The sequence below is a fragment of the Scophthalmus maximus genome, chromosome 1, assembly GCF_022379125.1.
Source record: "Scophthalmus maximus strain ysfricsl-2021 chromosome 1, ASM2237912v1, whole genome shotgun sequence".
Lineage (NCBI taxonomy): Eukaryota > Metazoa > Chordata > Actinopteri > Pleuronectiformes > Scophthalmidae > Scophthalmus > Scophthalmus maximus.
The window spans coordinates 9,586,551-9,613,749 of record NC_061515.1 but is presented as its reverse complement, the minus strand read 5'-3'; the positions used below and the strand labels follow the sequence as shown (position 1 = coordinate 9,613,749).

The window sequence follows — 27,199 nt, the reverse complement described above, 5'->3', positions numbered from 1 at the left end:
TTCCCTGTGTCAAAACCCAGTTTTATCTAATTTTTGTGCTTGTATGGTGCATTTGCCCAAAATTACCACACAGTAAGTCTGGGGTCAGTAAATATTCCAGCAGAACAGAAACTGCACATTGCACAGAGCTCGTGAAAACTGAAATTTAATTGCAGCCTCTTGCAGGTTAATCAAACTATGGCCTTTATAAAGTTAATATTATGACGTTTAATGCCAATTAACAGTAAATGTCCAAAATAGATATTATTTTAAAGTCAGATTTTAAGGGTTTATGTGTGTTTGGCACTGTTGCACTTTAGGTTGTTGTGGGTTTTAAGTAAGATTGGAGTTGTTGGCTCCAGTTTGCACTTTCACCAAATTGCATTTGTCCCTTTAAATTAACTGAAATGACACCACCTGTTTACGTTTATTGAATCTCCTTATGTACAATGATTTCTTTACACTGACAAATGAAATAATCAAACAGTTCACACTATCACACAGCTCTCATCGGTGGATGGAGGAGAGAGTATTTACAAGGCACAAGAATAAACTGGCAGGTTCCATAATGAACGAGTGGTGCTGGAGGTTTCCGTGGCAACCCAGAGGAAACTGAATCTGCGGATGGGAACAGTTTCGAAAGCTTGAACAAGCGCGAGTAAGTGAACCTTCAGGCTGAAGTGACCGAGTCATGCAGGCGTCGTTGCGTCGATGCTCTAATTTCACCCGCTGGAACCGCAGCGGCAATAATAACATCGAAGGGTGAAGTAGCACCTCCAGCCGCTAGGTGTCAGTATGACGAAGCAAGCCCGGGACCCTTTTGCCTTAGAAGCGCGCCATACGTAGAGGAAGAGTGAGGTTTCTTCTCGTTATTTTGGCCTGGTTTTTTTTATTTATCTTTGGCTAATGGGCTAACTGACTGAGTCCGCCGGCAAGTTGGCCCGATTCTACGTGTCTCACAAAACGACAATGGACAAGCGGTTCGCGGTTTCTCGCGAGGACGTACCGGAATACTGACACGACGCTACTTGATGGTATTCATGTGAACGTAAGCAGGACTTCATCGTCTCTGACCTAGCCGAGGCTAATGTTAGCACCGCAGGCTTGTAGCATAGCACAGCAAGGCGAGCGGGCGGCATACATCGTGACACACGACTTGTTAAAGTGAATGCAAATAGCTGGTTGTGTATTTATATGAACATACCACTGTCTGGTGAGAACGGTGTGTATTTAACAAACTATGGGGCGTAGGGTGAGAAATGTGCCTCGGCTCAGAAGTTTGGACTAGAGTCAAATGACAATAAAGACCGAATCATGTTAAATTTGAAAAGGAGGCGATAAGTGATGGACTAATGACAGTCTCGGCTTGTAGTGTGTTTACTGAATGTGATCTGTTGGCATATCAAGGTCCTCAGAGCCATAGCATGTCTTATACTGTTACAACATGGGGTGTATCTGAATTTAATGTCTGGCATATTCACTTCAAATTCGTTTAAATATTTCTGTTAATGATTGTTCTAATCGTGGAAACTTGTCTCGGCAGGAAAGTCGCTTTTAGAGGGCCCCACATCATCCGCGAACACATCCATGCCGAGCCTGATCATGGAGGGTGGTCGGCAACAACTGCAAAATGTCCTGGAGGATGGATTGGGCAGAGATTTGATGGCTGCTGGTCGCTTTTGCTTCAGCTGTGAGCAGATATTTTCCGACCGGAAATCCCGAGAGGAACATCTGTGTGCTGCTACAAGTTACATCTGCTCCTGTGGAACAGAGTTTACTCAGTACAAAGACATGCTGGAGCACAGCACGACACACGAACCAGGGCACCAAGTGCTTGACCATGAAACCATAAGAAAGCGAAGGATTGAGAAGCGCATCGAGGAGGAGGAGCAGCTGAATAGATTGCAGACCGGCGAGGTTGTCTGGAAGGCACCTAAATCAAACAACGTGCCATCAAATTGTTTGCCAGTGAAGCCTATGCTGCAAGTGTCCATGACATCAGCTTCCATGCAGCCTGCAAAGACTTCAGAAGTGCCTGTGTCGTACCCCTCTGTGCTACAAACATCTTTCTCTCAGAATTCTGTCACCTCTGCATCCAAGTCGTCTTCACCCCAAAATCCTGTCACCTCTGCTGCGGACATGCAAAATATTTTTGGAAGTGTAGGTGCACCAACTGTGGATCTTTGGACACTTTACCAGCCAGTTGTGTTGTTGCAATCATTACACATGTTGAACAACAACAACGGGCCATACAGTTGTGGTAAGTGTGACCAGGGTTTTTTGACAAAGATTTCTCTAATCTCCCACCACAGCTCTCATCACACAGATAAGATTTCTGGCTGTGTAGGATGTGGGCTGCTGCTGTCCAGCAGGAAGGTTGTGCCTCGTTTCCATGTTTGTAGCTCAAACAAAACTGCTAAGAAATTCAGAATTATAACTGCGAGACCGGTGGGTTTCAAGAGGCCAAATGAAGCCAGTACAGAGAGTCCGAACAACAGTGCTCAAGTGCCTCAGGTCACTTCCTCTATACAGCTGAAAAGGCAGAATCCCATTGTAGAGGGTAAAGGCATCCGAACACCTTGTGTCATTTCCAACCTGCAGTTAAAAAAACAGAACATCAGAGGATACAATATAAGTAATCGGGGGCGTCGTGTCACTCCACCCCTGCAGTCAAAGATTTGGAATCCCAATGTTTCCAGGCCTTATGTCTCCATTGCATCGAAGATGCGGGTTCCAAATCTGAGTACATCCACTAATTACAGTCGTTGGCTTCCTCTCAATCCCTCCGTGCAGTCAAAGATGTCCACATACTCTGCAGCAGGCAAGCCTACGCAGATGTCCCCTACATCACATCCTTTCATGTGTCGAGTCTGTCATCTTCCTTTTGAAACTCCTCAGCTGCTTCAGAGGCACAAGTGCATCAGGGCACGGGAGTTTATGGCCCAGCATGCCCGAGGTGGCAGACAGCAGTACAAAGTAAGGAGGACGATGCCGGTGGCGAGCTCAGTTCCTGTTCGGATGGATGGTGACATGAAGATTAACCAAATGGTGGCCGTTGGTCTGGACAGAGGGCAAGATGCTGTTGTTTCCGATGATGATTGTTATATTGTTGAAAGTGGACCAGACAAACCTGCTGAGATGATTTACCAAGTAACCTCATCTGTTCCTATTAAAACTTGACAAACCAAGAGCCACTACCCAGTTTGCATGTAAACATTTCATGTTGACTATGGACCAAGTGCAGAAAGATTGCAGACTTTATGTTGAACAGCATCCACTGGTTTGTGTTCATCACATAGAAACACAATGCTCCAAACTACTTTAAATGACGGGAAATGAGTGTAAGATGTGTAGTGACAAAAAAATGCATCTTCATTTAGCAACAATCCCATATTGACTATAGAGACTAAAGTTGGTACCCCTGCCATGGTTATAGAAGCTGTAAATCTACAATGTCCATCAGTAAGATATGTGTATGGATTATCCGTGTTTGGGATAACCAGGCACTGCATTCAAGTTTTGCTTATGAATTATGTTTTTGTATGAGCAGAAATTGTTTTGTGAGGCTGGGAACTTACCATGATGTGTTCTTGCCAGTTTTGGTCAACTTCAAGAATACAGTATATGATGTATTAAACTGTATTTTTAAACTGTGTGTGCACGCATTCATGGGGTAAATCAAAAATAGCTTTCTTCATCAGCGTTATTTTATTCAAACTATAAACTGATTGAATGTAAAGTGCCTTAGAGCTGAGAACCGCGCACATACCTAAACAGATTGCGTATGTAAAATTTAAACAGGTAATTGCAGTTTATGATGCTGGGTGAGTACAGCAAATTCACAACAAGATTGTCATTGTGAAAACTGATGATATAAAACCCTGACGTATTTATATATATATAGGAGTCTTTGATTTGGTGGCAAAATCTAAATTTGTTGTTTGAACTTTCCTACAAACTATGGATCAATTCTCTGTCGCCTATAATTTAGTGCCTCATTTATCATGGTCATGATGACAGACACTCTTCCTCAGTGATGTGTACAGGTGTTATTATCTGTACGTCCAGCAGAGGGGTGCATCTTCAAGCAAAAACTACGGTGCTGTATGATGAGGTAAACATGCAGGGTGTCTTATTCACCCCACCTGAGGGCGACTATCTGCCCCTAACCCGCCTCTGATTGACCAGCGTTCGACGCTCTCCTAGGTTGGGTTTGGTAGTGTAGGTTACACGAGAATGGTGATTGGTCAGGGTAAGGTAAGAATATGAGGACAGCCAATCAGAGGCCGCTCTGTGAGCGGTACTCGCCCACCTCGGCATCCATTGGCGAATTCACGCATGTGGCGTTCACGTGTGCTTGTAATCTCAAAATCCTCTTGCGGGCATCAAGACACCAACATGAATCGGGAAAACCGACGTATAATGCAATTTAGGTGGATTGCACAATGACCGACAAAAATCTGTAACCGCGAGGAGTGTCAGGTAAACGTCACATTTTTACCCAAAACACACACTGCTAAGAAGAATCACTCTCTTCTGTGACATGTTTTGCTACTTTTTAAAAGCCATTCCTGCAAAATAAGGCGTGACGGCGAAATTTCCCACAGCACGTGAACACGCACACTGTGCGCCCCGCTCGCCGTGATTGACTCTCTTCGGTTTATACTGAACGTGGATGTCGAGTGGCCCTGAAGAGAAGAGACAGGCCGGTCCACAGTAACAACTCCCCATGGATCAATGCATGACTGTAAAAAAACAAAACAACAACGTGTCAAGCAGCCACGTAACGACAGTGCATGTTGTTAGCTTTGAGCTAGCCCAGTAGTAGCTAGCCAGTGGAGCAGCGGTCAGTGCATGGCTACGCAGAGACCAGCCTCGACTCTCTCCCACTCAGGCAAGCACTTTGTGTTTACTACCTCGCATGTGTGTCGAGGAAATATTCCCGCGAATGCGTTTTAGTAGCTTGTTTAGAAAAACACATTGTAGTTGGGCAGTTTGCATCCGCGTGGCCTGTCAATGTGCAAGAAGCGGAGCGAGCAGCCTGGCCTACCGAAACACCGAGGCTACATCGTTACGACTGCTCCCGGAGGATTTGTGATAATTACATGTTGGTTTGCATTTGTTTAAAAAAACTCATCATTGCGCGTCTTCTTGCGAGTATTTGTAACCACAGCCGGTTAAACCTATTTGCTCCTGGGTGTGCGTCAGATGGAATGCGGCTGCAGGAGAGATGAGAGACAAAGGTGACGATAGCGACCGATGGCCATCATCTGCACTGTAAATCCCAACTCGCTCACTCAACCTGAAAGTGATTTAATTGCAAACAGCTCGCACACAAAACATTTCGTTGTGTCATGTCATTGAGGTAAACAAAGTGTGTTCCGGTCACATGCACAGAAAACCATTGAGTATGTACTTTACAACCATTTGGTTTAGTAAGCTGTTCAAATAGATCCAAAGTGAACCATGTATGTGTTGTCAATTAACTTAGAATTAATTGGGCTATTTTGACCCTATACATTTGAGTAAAATCAACTGAAAAAGCAAAAACATGTTGTGTGAATAATTAAGTTCACGATGGACAAGTCTTTGTATATTCCCTTTTTCTTTGGGAGGGGGGTCTTTAAAGTCTGGCAAACACAAACAAGCATTAATCTGCACAGTCAAGTTATAAACTGGGCCATCAATCTTTAAATTTTCTATCAACCATCCCAACATTAACCCTAACCCAAGTTATTTCGTCAGAAAGAGTTGCTCGGCTTTATTACCTTCGAACAACCATAATGCAGCTTGTCAGTTATTGTGATCAATGACAATAGCATTCAGTGTATTCACTACTGTGATCTTTCAGGCGGGAAATATTTAAATCATTGTGAGGTGATCGCATTTTTGGCTGTTTTTATGAGTTTCAGCCTCCTTGTCGCTGTTTAATCCACAGACTTTTGACATGGGGAGTAAAATGTCCTTCAGCAGAGGAAGCAGTGACCAAAATACAGTCTCTGATTTAACCTCGGTGACGCCTCGTCCTTGCAATTCCATTCACGCTTCTTCGGACTGCAAGCAGGTAGCTAGGGAGAAAGAGAAATTAACTTATCACCCCAAAAGTTATGCTCTCTGTTTAAGTATGAATCTACTGCATTTAAAAGGCGAATGACTTCTTATTGTAATGTTATGTTTATGCAGATCCTATCATGGCATTTGAAGGCTGTACATACTTTTAAATGCAGATTTATTTATGTAGTTTTGACTGTTTTGACAGACATTTATTTGTTATGATCTTTTTTTATTTTGTGGCATGTGTAAGGTTGTTGAAACATGGGATTCTACCCAGGAGCCAATCTTAATGTATATTATTTACTCCTTTTAAACGCATGTATTTGCTTTGTGCATGTTTTTATATTTATATATGTTTTAGGATACATGCAACAATACCGTTACTGTATTTGTGACTAATAGGTTTTTGTTTTCTTCCACAGATATCTGAAGACAAGAGATGCACCGAGGAAGACGTGGACTCCAGCTGCAGGGAGGAAATGAAGGCTACAGAACTGCGTGACACGGCCCGTGAGTCCAACTCATCATGGAACCAGGAGTCTGATGACCATGTTCACCTGGAAACGGGCGGCGAAATAAACATACCATCACAGGTAGGGATGGAAGAAAAGCCTCAAGTGGCACCTGCGATTGTGTGCAGCTCGACAATAGACAGTCACAAACAGCTAATGGAGGTCCACAAGACACGTGGGCGCCGTCGTAAAAGGAAATCGCGGTTGACAAAAGACAAAAACGATCCCGATACCACTGATCTTCGTGCAGTTCAGCACAAGGAGATCAGCACGACAATACCTTTGTCCACATGCTATGAAAACCACAACAGTGGTGATTTGCCTAACACTGTACATAATCCTTCAATCAATAATTCTTATGCCGTCTCTGAAATGAAAGCAGAAGAGGGTGTGCCTTTGTTGCCAAAAAGAAGAAGAAGGACAAGAAAAGCAGAAATCCCTGCTGCTTCTGCTCATGTCAGTAATAACGGCCTTGCACGGAGGCTGAGGAGTAGTGCAGAGCAGCGACCTTGGACACAAGATGAACACACTGAATCTGATAACAAGGTAGACGCCAAACAGCCTGAACCGACTCCTCCAGAAAGTAGCAATGAATCCAATTTACTTGGTGTTAAAAGAAGAAGGTCTAAACTGGCTGATCGGCAAGTTCCAGCCAAGGTGTCTCGACTGGAAACTTCCCAGGTAGCCTCGGCGGTGTTGAGCGACGACAACAGCTGTGGGGTGAGAACTGAGAGAGATAAGCAGGTGGAACTTAAAACTGAAAAAGAAGAGGCTTATGCAGACGGAAAGGAATGTCAGGTCTCCCCACAGTCAAGAAAACGAAAAGAGCAACAGACAGAACGAAAGGAAGTCACATTACCACAAAGGAAACTGCGTTCACACGCCGCAGCTGAGCCTGAAGTTATTCCCTCAGAGGATTTGAACTTTGCAAGTTCCTCACAAAGTCATGAAACTGAGATAAAACAGTCAGTGGACACAGATAAGTCATCAAAAAGCCGTCCTGACTCTCCAAAAAACTCAGACTTGAATAACACACAGCCCCCTAGTATTGATGTTGTAACGTCCTCTGAAGAAACGCCTAAACCTGCCGGGATGCCCCTTGCTGTAAAAACTGAGAATATAGAAGTAGAGCTGGATCATTTAAATCCTGTGTCAGAGTCCAACAGTCCTAATTCTTTACAACACAAAACCACAGTTAAATCTGAAGGGCCGAACAGTCAGCGAAACACGTTCAGGCGCAAGAGAGGGGGCAAGAGGAGGAGGAGAATAAACAACAGGTTGATTCAGAGAGAGACACTTGTAGAAGGCCATGACGGCAACACTGACACTCAACAGAAAGCAGACTGTGGGGACGAGGATAAGGAGGCAGACGCAGACGCAAATGTCATCTACACAAAAAGAGGAGGTAAAACTCTGTTGAAATGTGGCTATTGTAGTCGTACATTTAAATTTCTGTCTCAGTTCGTCATCCACCAACGGATTCACACAGGAGAGAGGCCGTTCAAATGTCCTGAATGTGGAAAAGGTTTCAGCAAAAACTCAAATTTAAATCTTCACCTCAGGACACACAGAAAGAGCAACATATATCAAAAGTGTCCGTTTTGCAAGATCAAATTCTCTTGTTCCGAGTATACAGCTCACATGAAGTTGCATGCACACTGGCTGGCCCATGAGTCGGTGAAAAGCAAATCTGAAAAAAGGAGCAGAGAGAGCGACATTGTGATCAGTCAGGCACTTCATACGCCAGTTACGCCGGAGAAGAGACAAAGAAAAGTGTGCCAGTACTGTGGTAAATTGTTCCCGTTTCAGTCCGCCCTCATCCGACACGTGCGTGTCCACACGGGGGAGAAGCCTTATAAATGTGACATTTGTGGCAAAGCTTTTGGTCAGGCCTATTTCCTCCGTGTCCACGAGCTGACGCACTGGTCTGTGAAGCGTTACAACTGCACACGTTGTGAAAAGTCCTTCACACACTACAGCAATGCAAAAAATCACACATGTAGACCTACTGTGGGCACGGACGACTCGCAACCTAACAGGAGTGCGAGGCCTTCGCTAACGTACACGTGCCACATCTGCAAGAATGTTTTTGACCATTTGCAGGAGTTCAACAGTCACATGAAAGCCCACACCGGTGCAAAGCTCTACCGCTGCTTGTATTGTGACAAGCTGTTCGGTGTCATGTCTGAGTTTGACATCCATCGCAATCAGTGCAAAGAGAAAAACGCTTCCAGCTCTGCGGTAAAGGAGGAAGAGAGGCTGTCGTTGATACAGTACAGTGTGCCTGCTCTACGCTGTTCACCGGGACACAATTCAGCTTCTCCTCTCACAGCTGCAAACTGTGAAACACAGAAGAAACCATCTCAAACTGTCCGCAAGAGACGCGTCGCTAAACGGAAGAAGCCGTTCCAGTCGACAGTGGCGGCGCCCCACCATCTCTCGCACGTCGTGTCGACGCTCAACAAACTAGACAACAGATCTGACCCCAGGAAATATCTATGTCCAAACTGCGGGCGACTGTTCAGACACATGGGCAGACTCCGGGCCCACATGCTCACGCACCCCCCGGGTCAAAGTTACACTTGTACCTGTTGCGGCAAGACTCTAGAAAACTGGAAAAAGCTTTGGCACCACCAGAGGATCCATCGGCAGAGACGCGGTCGCTTCACTTGTCCTCAGTGCGGGCGAGGTTTTCGGTTCGTAGAGCCTTACAAAGAGCACATGAGCGAGCACCCAGAGGTCGAGTGGGTCCAGGGTAGGCCCAAGAAAGTGTTTCTGCCTTATCAATGTGACCGGTGCAGATGCAGCTTCAAGACTCTAGACTTGTTGTTTAATCACCAGCTCTGCCATTCAGCATCGCAAGACACACACAAAGACTCTGCTTTCGATTTATCCATAGATGATTATAGTACACAGGCAAACAAGAGTAGGTTTACCTACACAAACAACCATATAGCAACAACAACACGTCCTGAGTCTGAGGAAAGTAATTCTCTGTCAAGAACCATATCGAAATATCCAGACCCAGTTCCTCAAGAGTCGCCTCTTGTGCCCGTGATTTCATTCATCCAAAATCAGGATCTTGACTCGGGTCAAACTTCCCCGCGTCCCAGCAGCACACACGTTGGAAACCCACTTGGACAACCCATTGCACCTTTGAGGAATGTGAAAAGATGCGCGACCCAAAATGCCAGCACGAGAAATGATGACTCTGCAGATGGCATTCAGTGTGCCGTGTGTGGTAATGCATATCCTGCCATTTCAGACCTTTATCAACACTATCTGCAGCATGCTAGAGGCCAGCTGTAATGATGTGAATGCAGTAATGGCTGTTGTTTAACACATAAGGTATGCAAGAAACATGCATACCTGGAAAGGATTTTACAGCAATCATGTGTCAGTTTCCAATTCTGAAGATGTACACTAAACGTACAAAGGACTTTTTGTTTTCATGAAGTTCATTTGGCTTCATCAGACAGAATGTAATTTTATTCCTTTCAATCGAAAAACACAGAAGAGATAAAACAGAAAACATGTCCAATTTGTAATAGAGAGATTGTAACAGAGGGGACAATAAGCCAGATCAGGGAGATGTCCGAATATTTTGTACCTCCATTGGACGTATAAAGCATCCCTGCAATCATGCAATTGGCTACATAGCAATGCATTAGGACACAGAACTTGCACTTTGTTTTTGAAGCAAATATTTATGTGGAATAACCCCTTTGAAACATTTTAGATTTATTCATGAACTCCTCGTTTCTCTGAAAGTTTGGTGAACCTAGCAAAATAAATCTTCTCATCGTGTTTTCCATTAATATTATGACCGATAAATAGAATGGTCCATGTAATTTCAAACACTCATCATGAGGCGTTCATTTACTGTATGAATTTAATATCAATATCATACAGCTCTGTACTCAACTTATACAAAGTGAAGCTGTTACTGAAAGTGTTTCAGAGGATTTGTACTTATTCCATTAATTTGGTTTCCGCTGGAAGGCCAAGCGTCTGCACCTTGTCTTTACATGTTTTATGTCAGTGTCATGCACATGATTGTGAAACACTTTTTCGCTGCTGATGGCTGAAACCAAGTGATGCTGAGTTTTCTAGACAGACACACATTCCACACCTGTTTGGAATCATTGTTCACTGAGAAAAAGAATGTTTTCATGCTTCAGTGAGGCCTGATTGTGTGGAAATCACAAATGAGGATTTCCCTGATCTCTTGTATGTAGATTTATGCTATAGTTTGTCTCAAAAAACAACAAATAAAAAAATCACTTTTGTACTCATATTTGATTGTGTTATTTCTTGGTGATATTTTGTGCCTAAATACATTTGCTCTGCATTTAAAGAAAGCCTTGAGATGCGGATGCAATGCTATGCTAATGATTGTAAGTCATGAGATAATTAACTTGTGAATGTATATTTGAAGTGCTGTGTCACATTTAATGTTGGCTCATTATGGTTTGTTTTAAATGGTCCATAGCCGTGGGTTTGAGTGTGTCAAAAATCCAAACTGATGAGTTTGAGTTTTTTATTAAATGGATTAGCATTTTCCTGTCTCACAACAGATTACGGTGAAGTGACTTTAGTTGGAAGACATGGTGCTGCGAATCCAGGAGTTGTAGTTGCAGACCTTGGCGTAGACTCCAGGCTTGTTCCTCTGGGCGCAGCCGTAACCCCAGGACACCACACCCTGCAGCTGGCCGTTGCACACCACGGGGCCACCAGAGTCACCCTGATGAGACACAGAGAGAAAACAAGACGTGAGCAGAGGTGTCCTCAGGTTTAGTGTGTCCACCTGAAGAGACAGTGAAGACCACTTGAGCTGGTACCTGGCAGGAGTCCTTGCCTCCCTCGAGGAATCCAGCACAGAACATGTTGGAGGTGATCTGTCCGGGGTAGGCGCTCCTGCAGCTGCTGTCGCTCAGGATGGGGGCATCCAGGCACATCAGGCGGTCGGGGTAGTAGCCTAGAAAAGAAAAGAGCAGTAGGTGTAAATATTCATATGCCATCACGTTGTACCACAAATCTTTCAGGCGCGTTTGCAGTGTTTCACTGACTTCCAGTGCCGCTGGTGTTGCCCCATCCAGAGATCAGACAGCGGGTGCCAGCTCTGGCACAGCTGGAGGGCAGGGACACGGTGCGGACGTAGTTGTTCAGGGAGGCGGGCTTGCTCAGCTTGATCAGCATGATGTCATTGTCCAGGTTGCGGCTGCTGTAGTTGGGGTGACGGATGACCACTGCAGAGTTGATGAACTGCTCGGTGCCCTCGTTGACAGCAATGTTGTGCTCGCCAAGACGCAGCTGGACGCGGCTGAGGGAGACGCACGAGGGTAGAAGCGTGAGTCGTGTGTTCAAAGAAACAATTGTTCCAGTTTGAATTTGAAAAAGTGTTTTTGAATCTCATTGTCCACACTTACGACTTGTAGCAGTGAGCAGCAGACACCACCCAGGTGCTGGAGATCAGGGAGCCTCCACAGAAGTGGTAGCCAGAGTTCAGAGAGACTTGGTAGGGCGCAGAGTTCTTTCTGCACTCGTAGCCTCCGACAATCTTGTCATCATCGTCATCAATGGGAGCAGCATCTGATAGAATTCACCAGATTTCATGTTGTGCATGTCAGCAATTTTCAAGGAAATCTTAAGTAGTATTAAAATACTGTGTATGTCAGTCCCACCCTGTCTTCTAATGATCAAAATTACTTGAATTATTGAAAGACTTTTACTCACATGCCACTGCGAACAGAGCCAGAAGAATGAAAGCCTTCATGGTGGTTTCTGTCTGAGCCTCGGTGTCAGCTCAGCGCCACTGCTGGCCCTTTTAAACCCTCTCAGTCCCTCTGGTATCAGATTGGCCAAAGACACCTGTTTCTTTTTTTTTTACTCTTATCTTCTTGAGTAACTTGTGTGAAAACACACCTGGAAGACCAGAGTGAACCTTTATCCTAATAATATGTCCGTTGGTCCCACATACACCAGGACACAAGCACAGGAGGTTTGATTTGTTCTACATATCAAAAAAATACACCTCAGTTATACAAAAACCTTCTGATTGTGTGATTCTCTTTTTTTTTGTGATTCGAAGCAAAGTATTTTACATTTTGAATATCTGTTTCTGTCTTAGTGATATAATTAATCAACATCAGGGGCAATCGATGTCTCTTATGCATAGAGAAACAACAGTTTCCAAAGCCATGTAGTACATCAATCGTCTGTTGTATAATGATAAATACCATGTACTCGGGTCACTCCTGGTCTCGGATTATTATCCACAAGCAGAATCATCGAGAAGCTGCGGTTCACAGTCAGCACTGTCCTGAAAGTGGCTTTACAGTGGCAGACACATTTTGGAGAGTTACTGTGATTTAGAAGCCAAAAGTTGAATTTACAAATGGCCTCTTTTGACAAATGATCCTCACACTAAAACTGAGTGGGACGGCTGCAGTGGCATTTGAGCCACACAAAAAGAGTGTGATGTTCATTTATCTCCAGAACAAACTCCATAGACGCCTCTTGTTCTATGAATATACGGACAAAATGCCAACGCAGATGTTATGTATTTTTCAATGCATTCTAAAATAGATTTTATCGTTGTTTTTTTAGTCCGGAAACAAAATTGTGATTTCAATTTCAATGTGGAAATGTTCAGGTTTTACGCTCTCAGATTGAATGTGTCGGTCTTATTTTGAAAGAGAAGGAAATTTACAGAAGAAAAAGGAAATATGAAAAATGTAACAACAGATAACATTATTACATTATTTTCAATTATTTGATATTGATTGGCTCTATGGCAATGATGACACTGATCTAGTGCCTAGTGTTACCTGTTCTGTCCAGTTTTGCTGACTAACTATTTCATGTGCTGTAATTTTTTTTATCAGATAAAAATTGATGGCAGAGCAGTGAAATTTATTACACGGTAGAAAACCAGTTTCCTCTGAGAGCTACGTTGATAGAATCCTAATCAGTCATTTTGCACATAATATTCTCGGATTTGATATTGGAGTCAAATAATGTCAACATTATTCTATAATTGAAAAATAATGATCGATAATAGATTGTTGTGCTGCCAACACATTAGACGTGGATGCATTGATGCTCTGGCATCTACTAAGAAATGTCATTGTAAGTTCAGTCATTTCAACTTTTTGTGTGACACTACATATAAATTTCTTTAGTGACCGAAATGATTGAATATGTTGTGAATCTAATGCAACATAACTACAGTCATAAATTATAAACGTGTAGACTGTGATGCAGCCATCACTTGTGCTATTGGGGCTGCACATGGGTGTTGGATGAAATAATTGCACAACAAACGGTCTTTAACCACAACAAAACCTTATTTTATTCACACGTAACTGTATAACATCCCAGAAAATGACTTCAGCTTTGTCACCTGCATCATGAGCTTTCTGAACACGCTCTTGGTCTCAACACCATGTAATCATGGAAAAACAGTTGAAAAGTCAAGCCAATATTTTTTGGAAATTTTTTTTTATTCCACATTACTTCAGAATGTAGACACAGTGACTTTGGCACTATTGTAGACATGTTAAAATATGTTTTGACACATGTAACATTCCGGACTCTTGGCCCATTCTGAGAATCATCCGTTTAGTTGGAAGACATGGTGCTGCGAATCCAGGAGTTGTAGTTGCAGACCTTGGCGTAGACTCCAGGCTTGTTCCTCTGGGCGCAGCCGTAACCCCAGGACACCACACCCTGCAGCTGGCCGTTGCACACCACGGGGCCACCAGAGTCACCCTGATGAGACACAGAGAGAAAACAAGACGTGAGCAGAGGTGTCCTCAGGTTTAGTGTGTCCACCTGAAGAGACAGTGAAGACCACTTGAGCTGGTACCTGGCAGGAGTCCTTGCCTCCCTCGAGGAATCCAGCACAGAACATGTTGGAGGTGATCTGTCCGGGGTAGGCGCTCCTGCAGCTGCTGTCGCTCAGAATGGGGGCATCCAGGCACATCAGGCGGTCGGGGTAGTAGCCTAGAAAAGAAAAGAGCAGTAGGTGTAAATATTCATATGCCATCACGTTGTACCACAAATCTTTCAGGCGCGTTTGCAGTGTTTCACTGACTTCCAGTGCCGCTGGTGTTGCCCCATCCAGAGATCAGACAGCGGGTGCCAGCTCTGGCACAGCTGGAGGGCAGGGACACGGTGCGGACGTAGTTGTTTAGGGAGGCGGGCTTGCTCAGCTTGATCAGCATGATGTCATTGTCCAGGTTGCGGCTGCTGTAGTTGGGGTGACGGATGACCACAGCAGAGTTGATGAACTGCTCGGTGCCCTCGTTGACAGCAATGTTGTGCTCGCCAAGACGCAGCTGGACGCGGCTGAGGGAGACGCACGAGGGTAGAAGCGTGAGTCGTGTGTTCAAAGAAACAATTGTTCCAGTTTGAATTTGAAAAAGTGTTTTTGAATCTCATTGTCCACACTTACGACTTGTAGCAGTGAGCAGCAGACACCACCCAGGTGCTGGAGATCAGGGAGCCTCCACAGAAGTGGTAGCCAGAGTTCAGAGAGACTTGGTAGGGCGCAGAGTTCTTTCTGCACTCGTAGCCTCCGACAATCTTGTCATCATCGTCATCAATGGGAGCAGCATCTGATAGAATTCACCAGATTTCATGTTGTGCACGTCAGCAATTTTCAGTCCACCCAGTCACAAAGCAGCCAAAACCATTTTAAAAAGTAAGACTTGTTCATAGTCTTCTTCATACTCACATGCCACTGCGAACAGAGCCAGAAGAATGAAAGCCTTCATGGTGGTTTCTGTCTGAGCCTCGATGTCAGCTCAGCGCCACTGCTGGCCCTTTTAAACCCTCTCTGTCGCTCTGATATCAGATTGGCCAAGGACATGAATTTCCATTTCACCTTCCTCTCACTGGCAAACCTGTGAGAAAACACATCTGCAAGACAAGCGCCAGCATATTGACAGTGTGTGCTTTAGTCCCACCACCAGGTTTATAGGAAATCAAAAAATTCACTAATGGCTCTGTTGAAATGATTGTAAGAATTTTTTTATTTTGCAGTGTATTAAATTACATTGGTTTATCCCATAAACACGAGCAAGAGATTCCATGATGTGGAGGAAAACTCTAGACTTTCACCTAGAATCAAAGGTATTTATCAGATTTAAAGTATTTATTAGTGGGCTGTGTTTCTCATGCTTCCAGCCAAACTTCTATTAAAAGTCTTTTATTTCAAGGCCTCTCTCTGAAAACTCAAAATGGCTGATTAAAATACAAGGTATGTTCAAAGTGTTTATTTAAATGCCTTCAATGCAATTGGTGTCATACGTCCATACTGTATATGTCAATACTGTATTCATGATTAGTTAAGTTCTTTACTTTTAATTGGGGCAATACTTGTCCATGGATATGTCTCAGGGGTTGTTTGTAATGTTTTGAGTTTTTATTAGTTGTAGATGCCACGATGGATGAATCTCAAAGTGAATTGAATAGTTTCAATATTTCAATATTCATTGTTTCAAAATCCCTTTAACGCCAAACTTTTTTTTGTACAATCCCTGAAGGTTTATTTGGAAAATAGTGAACTCTGCCTTTTCAACATTTTAGTTGTTGAAGTGCAGAAGCATTTACATAATTTTCATTTTTATTTCATTAAGTTTTTTTTAATCTCAAATATTGGTGAAAAGTATTTACTTTTGCGGCACTATTAAAAGTTTTTGATTAGTATATCTATATAAAAAAAGTTATAACAATTTTAAGAACTCAGACTTACCCTTGATTATAAGATAACCACAAACAAAATATACAAGAACGTTCAAGCTGCAGCAAACATAGCCAAGAGTATGAAACTTCATAATTGTGTTCTGGACCTACTGAGTTTACACAAATAACAGGAGTCTGTGTACATAACGTACACAGTATTTGACTGCTCTTTATCTAACTCTATCCCTCAAGGATTTTCCCTTTCACTGTGCGTTTTGATAAAACATTATCCCTCCTGGGAAACAGCAGCATGGCCGGAGAGAAGAGATGTTTGCAGTGACATACAATTTAGCCTTTAACCTTTTGCTTTTAAAATGTCAGTAATTACTCTAGTCATAACATGAAAAAAGAACAAAATGATTTACTACCTTTAATTTTTTTTTTTTTAAATTTCGTATTGGTAATATTCTGGGTTATTGATTGGATAGGATAGGCAAAAATAAACCTTGGCTTCAGCCTATTTACTTTTTTTAGTTGTTGATTGAGTGTGTCAGTGTGTGAAATGGATTGATGTAAACGTGTATAATAATATTTTTTTTTCAATTGCATATTCACAAAAATTGTCATGCTTTGTTCATTATAGTGTAAACCGAAAATAAACTCTTCAATCATTCATTCATTCAGTCAGAACGGTTTCTGAAATGCTACTTTAATTCTGTAACACTGGCACTTTTTATTTTTTCATCATCATTAAGAAATCTTATTCCAAATGTCATGTTTTGCACGTGATCCTCTTGACTCTGAGGTGTTTTTAATATTCATCTGAGGTGAACAGATGAACAGTGATCCGCAGGAGACACTTTCTTTTAATTGACAGCTCCATGAAGCCCTGGGCCATGTCTTATCACTTTCGATTGGTCCAGGACGTAACCCCTCAGTGACGTCAACAGAAAGCGACCGTTGCTCGGTTTGTGTATCGGCTGCTGAGCTAACAGCTGCAGCAGTTGTGTTTTGGTTTTGTTCTGCCTCCCATGTGCCGTTGTCATGAGGTAAGAAACACTCAACACTGTTGACTCTCTCTTCGTGTCCGCACACTTGGCGCTGACAGCTCAGGTGAAGCTGCTGCTCTTGGCTGAAAGCCGAGGGTTAGCGATGAGCTAGCAGCTAGCTCCATTGCAAGATCAGCACCTAATGTATGCGGAATGCGCAACCGTTGCGGATGTGGTGCAGACACAAATGCGCATCGATGCGACAGAAAACTGAAGTTGGCATCGTTGAGAAATACGGAAGTGCCTGTCATAGAATGCTGCGCAGTTGTAAGCGGTGGTGTGTTTTGTTGTTGTATTTCAGCTTTGGAGGCGATTCTCTGCCTGGATGATGCTTCCCGCTGTAAAACACCTGGACGGTGAGATGTAGCTCTCAGACTGCTCCAGATGTTTTGACACAGTGTGCAGATGTTTTGCAGTAACATATCGGTTCACATGAGAACAACAGAAATGGATTTAAGCGGCCGCAGCTCGCAAGAGAAGTCTGTGGATGCCATGATCCGGTCATACACTACACGAGTGTATTTCTCCCTGAGCTGCAGCAATGAGCCGATCGATTTGCATAATAGTGTTCAATAATAGTATTTACAGATACTTTAATATCCTAAGAAATCACAGCTCATGATTTATCCGATGGAGTGTACGGTAGAGTTGTAATGTATCCAGGCTCAGTTAGACCTTGAAGTCGTGTTGATGGGGAAGCAGCCGTCAGAATCGGAATTGACCCGCCAGTCAGTTCTGCTGTAAACCAGGTCTGCCCCATGACTGAGTACTACGAGGAAGGGGGGCTGCTGTACGAGCAATCACCTCCCATGCACATCAAAGTGGAGTCTCCAGAGGGACCCTTTGGAGGGGGAGCCTCCGAAAACGGCTTCCCCAGGGAGGATGAAGACTCGGAGGGCAGCTGTGACCAGAGCAGTGGACTACCTGGGGGGCTCCCCTTCAACGTGGTAGTGGTGCATCCGAACATCATGGCACCTGGCATGTCCTCAGACGACCTCTTGTCCATCGAACAAAGTAAGCCGGAATTAGATTAAGAACGTTACGGGAAAAACAGCATCAGCCATTTCCTTGTTTATTTGTTTATTTAAAGCATGTGGATTCTAATGGGAATAGTGTGTAAAATATGCACACTTTGTTTTGTAACATTTTATCGAAGGTGCACAAAAGCTCCAATATAATCACTCAAGACTAATTGCGATAGATATTTGCTCTTATTGCTCCATGACTTGCCAAAAGTAGTTATAGTGGAATATATTTTGTCTTATCACAGTAAAAAAATAAGACTCAAACTGTTAAGGCTCATTTCTCTTCTGCCCATGGTATACTGAGCTTGACTTTATGTTTTTCCTTTCCCTTATGGGCTGTCCTCTCCTTTTGTCACTAAAGACAGAGCTATGTCAGCTGCCCTGGCTGCTAGTGGTGCGGGGAAAAGAAAGAGTCGATTCAGCGGAGCGGAGCTGGAGGTGCTGGTGTCAGAAGTCACTCGGTGTGAAGGAGAGCTCTTTGGTCCTGCGGGGAGGCTCCGGCGGCGGGAGAGAGAGCGCATTTGGGCGGGAATCCTAGAGAGGGTCAATGCCGTGTCCAGAGTCCCACGTACCCTTCGAGAGGTGAAGAAGCGCTGGGATGACTTAAAGAGGCGCAATGGCGGCAGGCTGGCAGATGCCCGCCATCGCAGCTGTTACTTGCCATCCAGCAGAGGGGCCTCGATGCTTGGACGTCCTTCGCACTCGAGCACCAGGCTTCAGCAAGCCAGGCAAAAGCAAAACACTCGACCAAAGCCCAGTTTTCCATGTTTTCCTGACTCTGATACAGGTAAAAAAAAAAAAAAAAGTTGTCTAATTACTCTGCTGAATTTCTTTGTAGAATCTTTAGATGCAACTATGTGGTTTTGCCCACTTACTTTTCTTCAGGTGTTGGAGTGGAAGGATCAGAGAGAGAAGTTTTGGAAAAAGACGAGGACAATCCTGAACATGACAGAGATATGGGAGAACCCGAGTGTGACCCAGTAGAGAACAGCATGGAGGACAAATTGGGATTAGGGCTGGGTCTCGGAATTGGGCCACCCCCTCCATCAGAACGATGGCTTCCTCCTTCCCCGCTGTACAGTGCTCCTTTCCTCAATGGCAGCCCTCCGCCCAGCAGTCCTCAGCCATCACTTGGAGCACAGCAGGGTCCTCTTGAAGCCCCTCCACGCAGCTCCTGGCTCGAAGATGAGCTGCGAGGGTTAGGAGAAGCAGCAATTCAACTGGGAAATAGGGTTGAAAAGAGTCTGCGGGAGTTTGGGGAAGGTTTTCGACAGGACATGAGAACACTTGTTGCTTCACAAGAGGCATTAACAGTCAGTCTACAACAAAACAATGTCCTCTTACAAAGGCTTTTGGGAGTGCTTGAGGCCCAGCAACAACCACAGCCACAGCAACATCGGGTACAACAAGTGCACCAATCACAAACCTCTCAACAGCAATTACAGGCACAGCCCTCTCTGCATCCGCTGCAACATATAGAACCACAGCAGCAACAACAACAGCATATTGAAACACCACCACACCAGTCAACACAAATACAGCAGCAGCCGCAGGTCGCCCAGGATCCGAATAATCAGTCGTTGTTAGCGGCGGTACCTGCTCCAACACCCCCTGACATACAAGGCACTTTTAGCTCTGATTCTCCCACAGAAACGAATGTAAGTGTGCAGAGGCCACGGCGAGGAAGAGCCGTCGATCACAGGCGGAGAAGACGGCGCCTGTGAGAAAGTACTTAAAAACTCAAATTGCACATTACGCACATTTGGAATTTTCAGAATGTGACAAGAAAGTATTCTCTTTTTCTACTGAAAGTATTTCTATAACAATAAACTGAGTTGTTTGGAGTTTTACTTCCTGCTCCACACCAGTGATTCATCTCGTACTTAAGTATGTCTTGAAGAGGACTTAAAAATTAAGAAAAAGATTAGACACAAGATAATGGGGTGGCCTAAACATTATCTTGGCTCCTCAGACATATGAACATCTTCTGCTAGAGGACTTCTTTGGAGTGCTAGCTTCACTTGTGACTTACAACATCCAGATAACAACATACTGTAGGTGCTGATGTTCGATGATGCATGTCATTGTACATGATTTTCAGCAGTGATGCAAAGCGCAACATGCTCTTTGTAGTTCAGTACTGGCTCAGCTCTCCTGATACACTAATTGCATTGTCATAAAGTTCTTGTAATCTGCAGTTGTTACCATATATTGTAGTTATGCAGCTGTTGTAATTACCTGATAATGTATGCCTGTGCTTTTTAACAGTTTCATGGTACATACTTTTCCAACTTTTGTTGGAAAATAAAGTTAGACTGTTCTGTTCAGTGCATTTTGAGACAAAAAATAGTACATATAAAAAGAAAAAAGTGCTGATATGAAAGATAAAACACGTCAGACATAAACCTCACAGTTGGCTTCAGACTGTAAAAACATACGTCATATGTTTCTAGTGAAATATAAAAAGCATACATATGTATGTAGGGGCTATTTATTATTATAATCTTGCATGCAGTATGATGGATGTGTTTGTAGATAATTGCTAATAAACAGCATATGGCCATCTACAGTTTTGCACAAGTTATATTTTGTAGATAGCAAAAATGTTCCAATGAAAATGTAACATAAATTTAATAAAAGTCAGATTCTGAATGCAAATAAATCCGGCACATGCTTGTGGGTTTGTCATTCAGCATGTAAAGAGTTAATGTATTGTTAATGGTTAAATACTGAAAAGTTTATTGGCGTTGAATTAATTGAGTTGTGAAGAGAGTGTCTGGAGTGTTAAACAACAAAATCACAGCAGCGGTAGAAAAGGGGAAATTATGATTTAATGTTTAGAATTATATTCTCTTGAATGATGAAGTTCGGCTGGTTTGTCAGTAACTATTTTATTTTGAAAAGGCTCGACCGGAAACCGTCGTCGCTCGTTCAGGCTGGCTAGCGCGATCCTAGTGTGCGTCTGGACGAGGGGCTGCATGGGTGAAACATGGCCGCCGTGGACCCACCGGAGTCTCCCGAACGACGGGAATGTCCCGCGGAGGATGAGGAAGCGTCCAAGGAGAAGACCGCGGCGGTGGAGTCGGGATGCGGCGTGACCCAGGAGGACGAAGCGACGAGGGATAAAAGCGCGACGAGCCCCGGCGATGAACGGAGCGCCAGCGGTGGCGACGACGGCGGACCCTGCGTTGCCAGCCATTCTGGGGTTAGTGTCGAGTCCGGTGCCGGAGCCGACAGAACGACATGTATTCCACCAGAGGACCAGACGTCGGCTGAAAAAATGGCCGAGGTGTCTGGCGGCGACCAGCGGGCTTTCGACTGGTCTGAAGCTGAGGAAGACGACGACGAAGAGGCGAAAACACAGAAGGAGGGAAATGATAAGTGTGGTGAGCTAACGTTGAAATGGTATTTTACTATTAGCTTAGGCTAACCTGGGCTGAAGCCCCCAACTAAAGGTCCATTACACACATTTTCCATCACAAACCAAGTTAGCATCCTGCAGTGCAGACTTTTATCTGCACTCAATGGATACATGTTAGTTGCATGCAGTTATTGTGTTGCTATCAACAGATATATTTTGTTGACTTGTTTATTTTTGTTTGATAAGTTGTTGTCATGATGCACTCTTCTGTCTTCCAGACCCCAATAATGTTTCAGAGAGTGCTGACGGAGTGCAGCAGGGCGCACATGCTGGTGACAACAGTGCCGCCGACGCGAAGGAGGTCCACGAGGAGGATAACCCACAGAGGAGCACAGAGAAGCAGCCGGCCGACGAGCCGGTGGGAGGTGTGGACGGGGCGAAGGACGTGCTTGAAGTCGGCGGGGACGCAGACCGAGGGGAGGGAGCCGATTTGGCAGCCAAGCCAAAGAAGTGCCGTCTGGTGTGCAAAGAGTGCGGGAAGAGGTTCACCCGCCGCGAGACGTTCAACCTTCACCGCCACTTTCATGCGCACGAGGACGAGCTCACGCCGCTCACCTGTAAAGAATGCGGCATTACCTTTCAGCACCGCAGCGCCCTCATCAAACACAGAAATGAACATAAAGAGAAGGAGGAGCAGCTCGTCACTCCAAAAAAGGAGGTGCAAACAAAGGAGGAGGGCAATTTCGAATGTGCAGAATGTGGGAGGATCTTCTATACCGTGGATAAGCTGAGGGACCACAACTGCAGCAATACAGTCGAAAAGCCTTACCACTGCCCCCTGTGCCGCCAGGACTTCCAGTTTAAGGTGTCTGTCACTAAGCACATGATGGCCCACTCCCAGGAGAGCATGTTCGCATGCCGAGAGTGCAATCAAACCTTTCCAAACACCATGGCCCTGCGCTGTCACCAGCGCTGTCACGCTGCCCTCAAGCCCTACGAATGCCCAGAGTGTGGCATGGTTTTCAAACACTACTCTGTGATGGAAGACCACCGTCGCAAACACACAGACAACACACGCTCGCACCTGTGCAACATCTGCGGCAAGATCTTCAAGTATAGCAGTCTCCTCCATCAGCATCAGTATCTTCACACGGGACAGAAGCCCTTCCGCTGCCCGGAATGTGGTAAACACTTTGCCCTTGCCCAGAACATGAAGGCACACTGCCGCCAGCACAGACTGCAGGAGACCTGTGAGCAGCCCTGCAAGAAGCCCCCTGCGCCTGTACAGGAGGCAGTGAAAGGGCTCGGAAAAGAGAATTCACTTCAGAGTGAGGAACAGAAACGCACATTCAAATGCCCTCTTTGTTCACAGACCTACAGGGCACCAGCTAACCTGAGAGCCCACATGCTTGTTCATGAGGCCGAGTATGAGACACTGGACAGATTACCCAGACCCCCGAAGGAGATGAACAAGCAGGGGGAAAAGGGACACACCTGTCCACACTGCCCGTACGTTTGTCTCGATGAATCCAGTTTAAATATACACCTGTCGAGTGTCCACAAGCCTGTAGCACAAAATTTAGAAAAGGTGGCAGCACCACCTATAAAACAATTGATTCCGTTAAGCAGTGATAATGTGCAGGGAAAATGGAGAAGCGATGTCATAAGTATGAAGTCGTACAAGTGTTCCGAGTGTGGGAAAACCTTCCGCCATCGCTCAGTGTTGGAGCTGCATATGCGCATACATTCCAAGGACAAGCCATACCAGTGCAAAGTGTGCAGCAAGGGCTTTAGATTCAGTAGCTACCTGCAACAGCATCTCATCATTCATACGGGCCAGAAGCCTTACAAATGTCCCGACTGTGGGAAGGACTTCGCCTTCCTGCAGAACATGAAAACACACCAAAAGCTGCATCAGGAAAAACCATTCCGCTGCACCAGCTGCCGCAAAGGCTACAGCGATGAGACACAGCTGCAGCAACACATGCTGTCACACACCGGTGACAAACCTCACAAGTGCCACATGTGTGATAAAAGCTTTGGACTGGCTTATCTGCTCCGTGATCACATGAACACACACACAGGAGAGAGACCTCATCGCTGTGAGGAGTGTCACAAAACCTTTTCCTGGTTTAGTAGCCTGCTAGTACACCAGAAAATTCATGCTCGCAAGCGCCCAGGTTTCAGCCAGTATAATTCCTTCCCAATGGGTGCTAGGATGAGAGGAAGGGGCAGCAGGGGGAGGAGAGGGGGGCGGCTCACGTGGGGCTGGTCCAGACCATTAGAAGGCTCGGGCATGGGTAACTCTCAGCCAACTCCATTTCCAGTTTCTGCACTAAGAGAGCCTGAGTTCCATAGAAGGGCAGTGCAGCCGCAGTCTTCCGTGATCTCATCGCACATGGATTTACAGAGCAGGCAGCAGAAGGAGCCGTGGGCGTCCGAGCTACGTCCTCAACCGGTGCAGTGGAAAGTGGACGGTGGAGAAGTGATGCCTGTCCCATCGTCACAGCAGTTTGACCATCAGAGGAGTTCAGGCTGGGCGGAGAGCTCTGTGATAACAGGCGCCACATCTGCTCAGAGCTTAGAGTCATCACACATGAAAGAGAGTGTTGCTGCTAATGTCAGCTCCCACCCGGCATCTGTGCCCAAAAAATCTGTCCCATTAGCAGTGAGTGAGATGGAGCAGCACAGGCAGCCCAAGCCTATTACGTGGAGTAGCACGCCCACGTCCACAGTGTTAGCTTCCACAAGTGCTTTGCAGCATGAATTTTCTGTTCCCTCCTACATTGACGGGGCAGCTCTTTGGAGCATCAGACCCTCTCCACTGGCAAATTCACAAAGCTCTCAGCATAAGCTTGGCCAAGAGCTACAGATGCCAAGATGGCCAGGTGCCCCAGTGTCGACACAAAAGGAGCCATCCACACCATCTAAAAAAGAGGACAATAGAGTAAAACCGTTGACAATTAGCCAGCCAGAGAAGCCATGGGCCTCGGGCCTAGCAGGTGCATCCACCTCAGCTAAAATAGACCAAAGCAGTCCTGTGCCAATTTCGACTCCTGTTTCTCTCGGGGTGAGTAGCACCTTGTGGGACATACAAACGCCACCAGGAATTCCAAAGATGATAAATTCCCCTGAGAAATTGGTAAACAATCAAGAATTTCATCTGCAGCAAAATCAGGTGTCATCTGGCTGGGCCAATGTACAGAGTCAGACAGGGACACAGAAGGTTCCCATCTCCATCCAATACGAGCCTCATCGCTTTAGCCAGGGGCTGGGAACGTCAGTATGGGGCTTCCAAAGTAACCCTGTGGGTCCTCCAACGCTGCTCACTGGGCAACTCAAACCAGGGAATGGACAGGAGTTACAGCAGCAACCAATGGTAACGGGCACTCAAATAATCATAAATCAAGCGTCTCCTTTTTTCTCGCCTTCACTTGCTCCCCTCCCTCCTCTCGCTTTGCCCAGCCCCCACCCTCTTCATTCGGTCACAGTCGGTGCACTTCCAAGACCGCCGCACCCAAATATTTTTTTCACACCACAGGCAGTCATGAGTGAGAGGCCGCACATACCTCAACTCGCCCCACGGACAGAACCTCTTAAACTCGGACCCCGTTTGCCTTTTGCCCCTGAACGACTACTCCAGTGCATGATATGTGGGTGCTCTCTTCCCCGAGAGCTGGATCTACAAATGCATTACTTGCAACATGCACAAGGAGAGATTTGACATTTCTACACTAGCAATGTTATGTTTTATATATAAATATATATACACTTTTTTTTCTCCAATGGAACCTCATTTATTTGACCAAGAGTTGGGCAGCTTGACAAGTTGAGTGGATGGGCATTAGACACAAAAACATAAGAGTGCAACTTGATTCAGTCTGCACACTTGAAGCACATTGTATTTTGTCATTCAGCTTCAAATTAGACTGTATAGAGGTGTATAAGTGTGCCATTAAATCAGTTTCACTGGTTGTTTTAAAAACAAATGTATTTAAATTATCCAACTATTTACATGGTTTAAAATAACTCCTGAGGGTGGAGATTAATGAGGTGCTGTGGTCTACATAACATTCATTGCCAATGGCATTTAGATTTAGATAATATTAGTACTTTTATAGTTCTGATCATGTGTCCTGAACCATTTGAACTGTTTCTTCATGTACAGTATACTGTGTGCCTTTTATGATTACAGTCTGCATGTCTGCTGTCTTGGTATTCTAGGCCTAGTTTGTGCTTAAGGTAGACTCAACAATGTGACCTAACTCGAGAGCACAGAGCAACTCCTGAGATACTGTAAAGAAATGCAAGTTCTTGCTTTGGGGGCGAGGCAGGCATGTGTCAAAATATACAGTAAAATGCAGACTACACAGTGTAATACTGCGAAGATGCACTTGTATTCACAGGGCCACTAGCTGGGTCCAAAAAGTACAATTGTCATGATAATTTGGTCACAGACAAAGTAACCGAAACAATGTGATGGTTACATATGAGGTCATTTTACAGTGAGCATTTACTGCAAATGTAATAATTGGAAAGGGAGAAAGTGGAGTCATTACACAATTGTTTGACACTTGTCAAATAGTGAACTTTGTGAGAAATTAAATTTGGATTTATGTGATGTTTTGTCATTAATATTTTTATGATGTCAAGACAAACAAGAAATTAAGATCTGACCTATTATTTTTCTTTTTTGAGGGGGGCATAATCGGTGCAGTCAAATTCAGCTCTTTTTCTTCCAATTCATCACTACTGAAACACGTGATACTGAGATTTTAAAGTGATGCTGGTTGACAGTGTTAAGCACCTACTGTAAACTGATGAGTGTAATATGTGTCTCTTACAAGAATTACCATTTCAAATTGGAATGTTTGCATATCTATAAAAAAAATTAATCTACTTTTGAGTACAACTCAATGTATCGTTTGTGGATAATGAATGATTCATTACACAACTGTAGATTTAGATCAGAACAGAATCCCATCTCCTTTGTTACGAAACTGGGTGTTTGAGTAGCTTTGGTTGCACTATAAGTGAGTGAAAATCTTTATTACTACTGTAAAATAAACACAAGGTCCAACTGTTGAAAAAAAGAAGAACTGTTTCTGTGCGTTTTAACATTCAGCGTCTTAACATATAAAATGTGCCCTTCTACCTCTATCCACTGTCTTAGCATGGAAAGAAATATAAACTTCCCATGATGTCTACATATTGGATTGAATAAAACTTGCCTTTGATTATAATGCTGTGTTGTGCAGTACTTGTTTGGCAAACTTAATCAAACGACTAACCTTCAACATTTAAAATTTCGCATTATAGATGCATAATTCGTATGGAACGAAAGATGGCAAGCTTTGGTGATAATCTGGGGGATTTAATACTTTTACATTTGATTTCTAAAATTACTTTATTACATTAATAGCAACTTCTGTGTGAAATCTTCCTTTTGAATATCTTGTGGCAAATGTAGAGTGCAAGTGTTGAAAGCAAGTATGAATGAAGATTAATTTAATAATAATAATAAAAGAT

The 27,199-nt window shown here is 44.3% G+C and overlaps 5 protein-coding genes across 7 annotated transcripts; 3 read left to right on the top strand and 2 right to left on the bottom strand.

Annotated features, from left to right (window-relative positions):
* Nucleotides 1-520: 520 nt before the first annotated feature.
* Nucleotides 521-10,842, top strand: si:dkeyp-84f3.9 (zinc finger protein 135). Of its 2 annotated transcripts, XM_035624723.2 has the most exons (4): nt 521-1,027; nt 1,523-4,873; nt 5,918-6,043; nt 6,456-10,842. In XM_035624723.2, exons 3-4 carry the CDS (start codon nt 5,927-5,929, stop codon nt 9,852-9,854), a joined length of 3,516 nt encoding a protein of 1,171 aa, XP_035480616.2. In that variant the 5' UTR covers nt 521-1,027; nt 1,523-4,873; nt 5,918-5,926; the 3' UTR covers nt 9,855-10,842. The 2 variants fall into 2 exon arrangements, with proteins under 2 accessions (XP_035480616.2, XP_035480625.2); XM_035624732.2 differs by lacking the exon at nt 5,918-6,043 and having other exon boundaries at nt 522-1,027.
* A 229-nt stretch (nt 10,843-11,071) lies between these two features.
* prss1 (serine protease 1) lies at nt 11,072-12,440 on the bottom strand. The gene is made up of 5 exons (XM_035625141.1): nt 12,282-12,440; nt 11,975-12,137; nt 11,615-11,868; nt 11,387-11,523; nt 11,072-11,289 (listed from the first exon to the last, which is right to left on the bottom strand). The coding sequence occupies exons 1-5, from the start codon at nt 12,319-12,321 to the stop codon at nt 11,140-11,142; spliced, it is 744 nt and encodes a 247-aa protein (XP_035481034.1). The 5' UTR covers nt 12,322-12,440; the 3' UTR covers nt 11,072-11,139.
* Nucleotides 12,441-13,875: 1,435 nt separating this feature from the next.
* On the bottom strand, nt 13,876-15,440 carry LOC118300604 (trypsin-3). Its single transcript, XM_035625128.2, has 5 exons — nt 15,286-15,440; nt 15,004-15,166; nt 14,644-14,897; nt 14,416-14,552; nt 13,876-14,318 (listed from the first exon to the last, which is right to left on the bottom strand). The coding sequence occupies exons 1-5, from the start codon at nt 15,323-15,325 to the stop codon at nt 14,169-14,171; spliced, it is 744 nt and encodes a 247-aa protein (XP_035481021.1). The 5' UTR covers nt 15,326-15,440; the 3' UTR covers nt 13,876-14,168.
* A 1,687-nt stretch (nt 15,441-17,127) lies between these two features.
* Nucleotides 17,128-20,159, top strand: si:ch211-261d7.3. Of its 2 annotated transcripts, XM_035624709.2 has the most exons (4): nt 17,128-17,284; nt 17,586-18,298; nt 18,671-19,096; nt 19,195-20,159. In XM_035624709.2, the coding sequence occupies exons 2-4, from the start codon at nt 18,043-18,045 to the stop codon at nt 20,031-20,033; spliced, it is 1,521 nt and encodes a 506-aa protein (XP_035480602.2). In that variant the 5' UTR covers nt 17,128-17,284; nt 17,586-18,042; the 3' UTR covers nt 20,034-20,159. The 2 variants fall into 2 exon arrangements, with proteins under 2 accessions (XP_035480602.2, XP_047188133.1); XM_047332177.1 differs by lacking the exon at nt 17,128-17,284 and having other exon boundaries at nt 17,301-18,298.
* An 852-nt stretch (nt 20,160-21,011) lies between these two features.
* Nucleotides 21,012-26,763, top strand: zgc:66448 (uncharacterized protein LOC327401 homolog). The gene is made up of 2 exons (XM_047332155.1): nt 21,012-21,695; nt 21,949-26,763. Exons 1-2 carry the CDS (start codon nt 21,299-21,301, stop codon nt 25,392-25,394), a joined length of 3,843 nt encoding a protein of 1,280 aa, XP_047188111.1. The 5' UTR covers nt 21,012-21,298; the 3' UTR covers nt 25,395-26,763.
* Nucleotides 26,764-27,199: the final 436 nt, after the last annotated feature.

Coding starts and splice junctions, on each gene's coding strand:
- si:dkeyp-84f3.9 (XM_035624723.2), top strand. CDS start 5,927: ATGGGGAGTAAAATGTCCTTCAGCAGAGGAAGCAGTGACCAAAATACA. Junction 6,044..6,455: donor CTTCTTCGGACTGCAAGCAG/GTAGCTAGGGAG, acceptor TTTCTTCCACAG/ATATCTGAAGACAAGAGATG.
- prss1 (XM_035625141.1), bottom strand. CDS start 12,321: ATGAAGGCTTTCATTCTTCTGGCTCTGTTCGCAGTGGCAT. Junction 11,869..11,974: donor GCTGCTCACTGCTACAAGTC/GTAAGTGTGGAC, acceptor CGTCTCCCTCAG/CCGCGTCCAGCTGCGTCTTG. Junction 11,290..11,386: donor GAGGCAAGGACTCCTGCCAG/GTACCAGCTCAA, acceptor GTGTCTCATCAG/GGTGACTCTGGTGGCCCCGT.
- LOC118300604 (XM_035625128.2), bottom strand. CDS start 15,325: ATGAAGGCTTTCATTCTTCTGGCTCTGTTCGCAGTGGCAT. Junction 15,167..15,285: donor GGCTCTGTTCGCAGTGGCAT/GTGAGTATGAAG, acceptor GAATTCTATCAG/ATGCTGCTCCCATTGATGAC. Junction 14,553..14,643: donor CAACACCAGCGGCACTGGAA/GTCAGTGAAACA, acceptor TTTCTTTTCTAG/GCTACTACCCCGACCGCCTG.
- si:ch211-261d7.3 (XM_035624709.2), top strand. CDS start 18,043: ATGACTGAGTACTACGAGGAAGGGGGGCTGCTGTACGAGCAATCACCT. Junction 18,299..18,670: donor CCTCTTGTCCATCGAACAAA/GTAAGCCGGAAT, acceptor TTGTCACTAAAG/ACAGAGCTATGTCAGCTGCC. Junction 19,097..19,194: donor TTTTCCTGACTCTGATACAG/GTAAAAAAAAAA, acceptor ACTTTTCTTCAG/GTGTTGGAGTGGAAGGATCA.
- zgc:66448 (XM_047332155.1), top strand. CDS start 21,299: ATGGCCGCCGTGGACCCACCGGAGTCTCCCGAACGACGGGAATGTCCC. Junction 21,696..21,948: donor GGAGGGAAATGATAAGTGTG/GTGAGCTAACGT, acceptor TCTGTCTTCCAG/ACCCCAATAATGTTTCAGAG.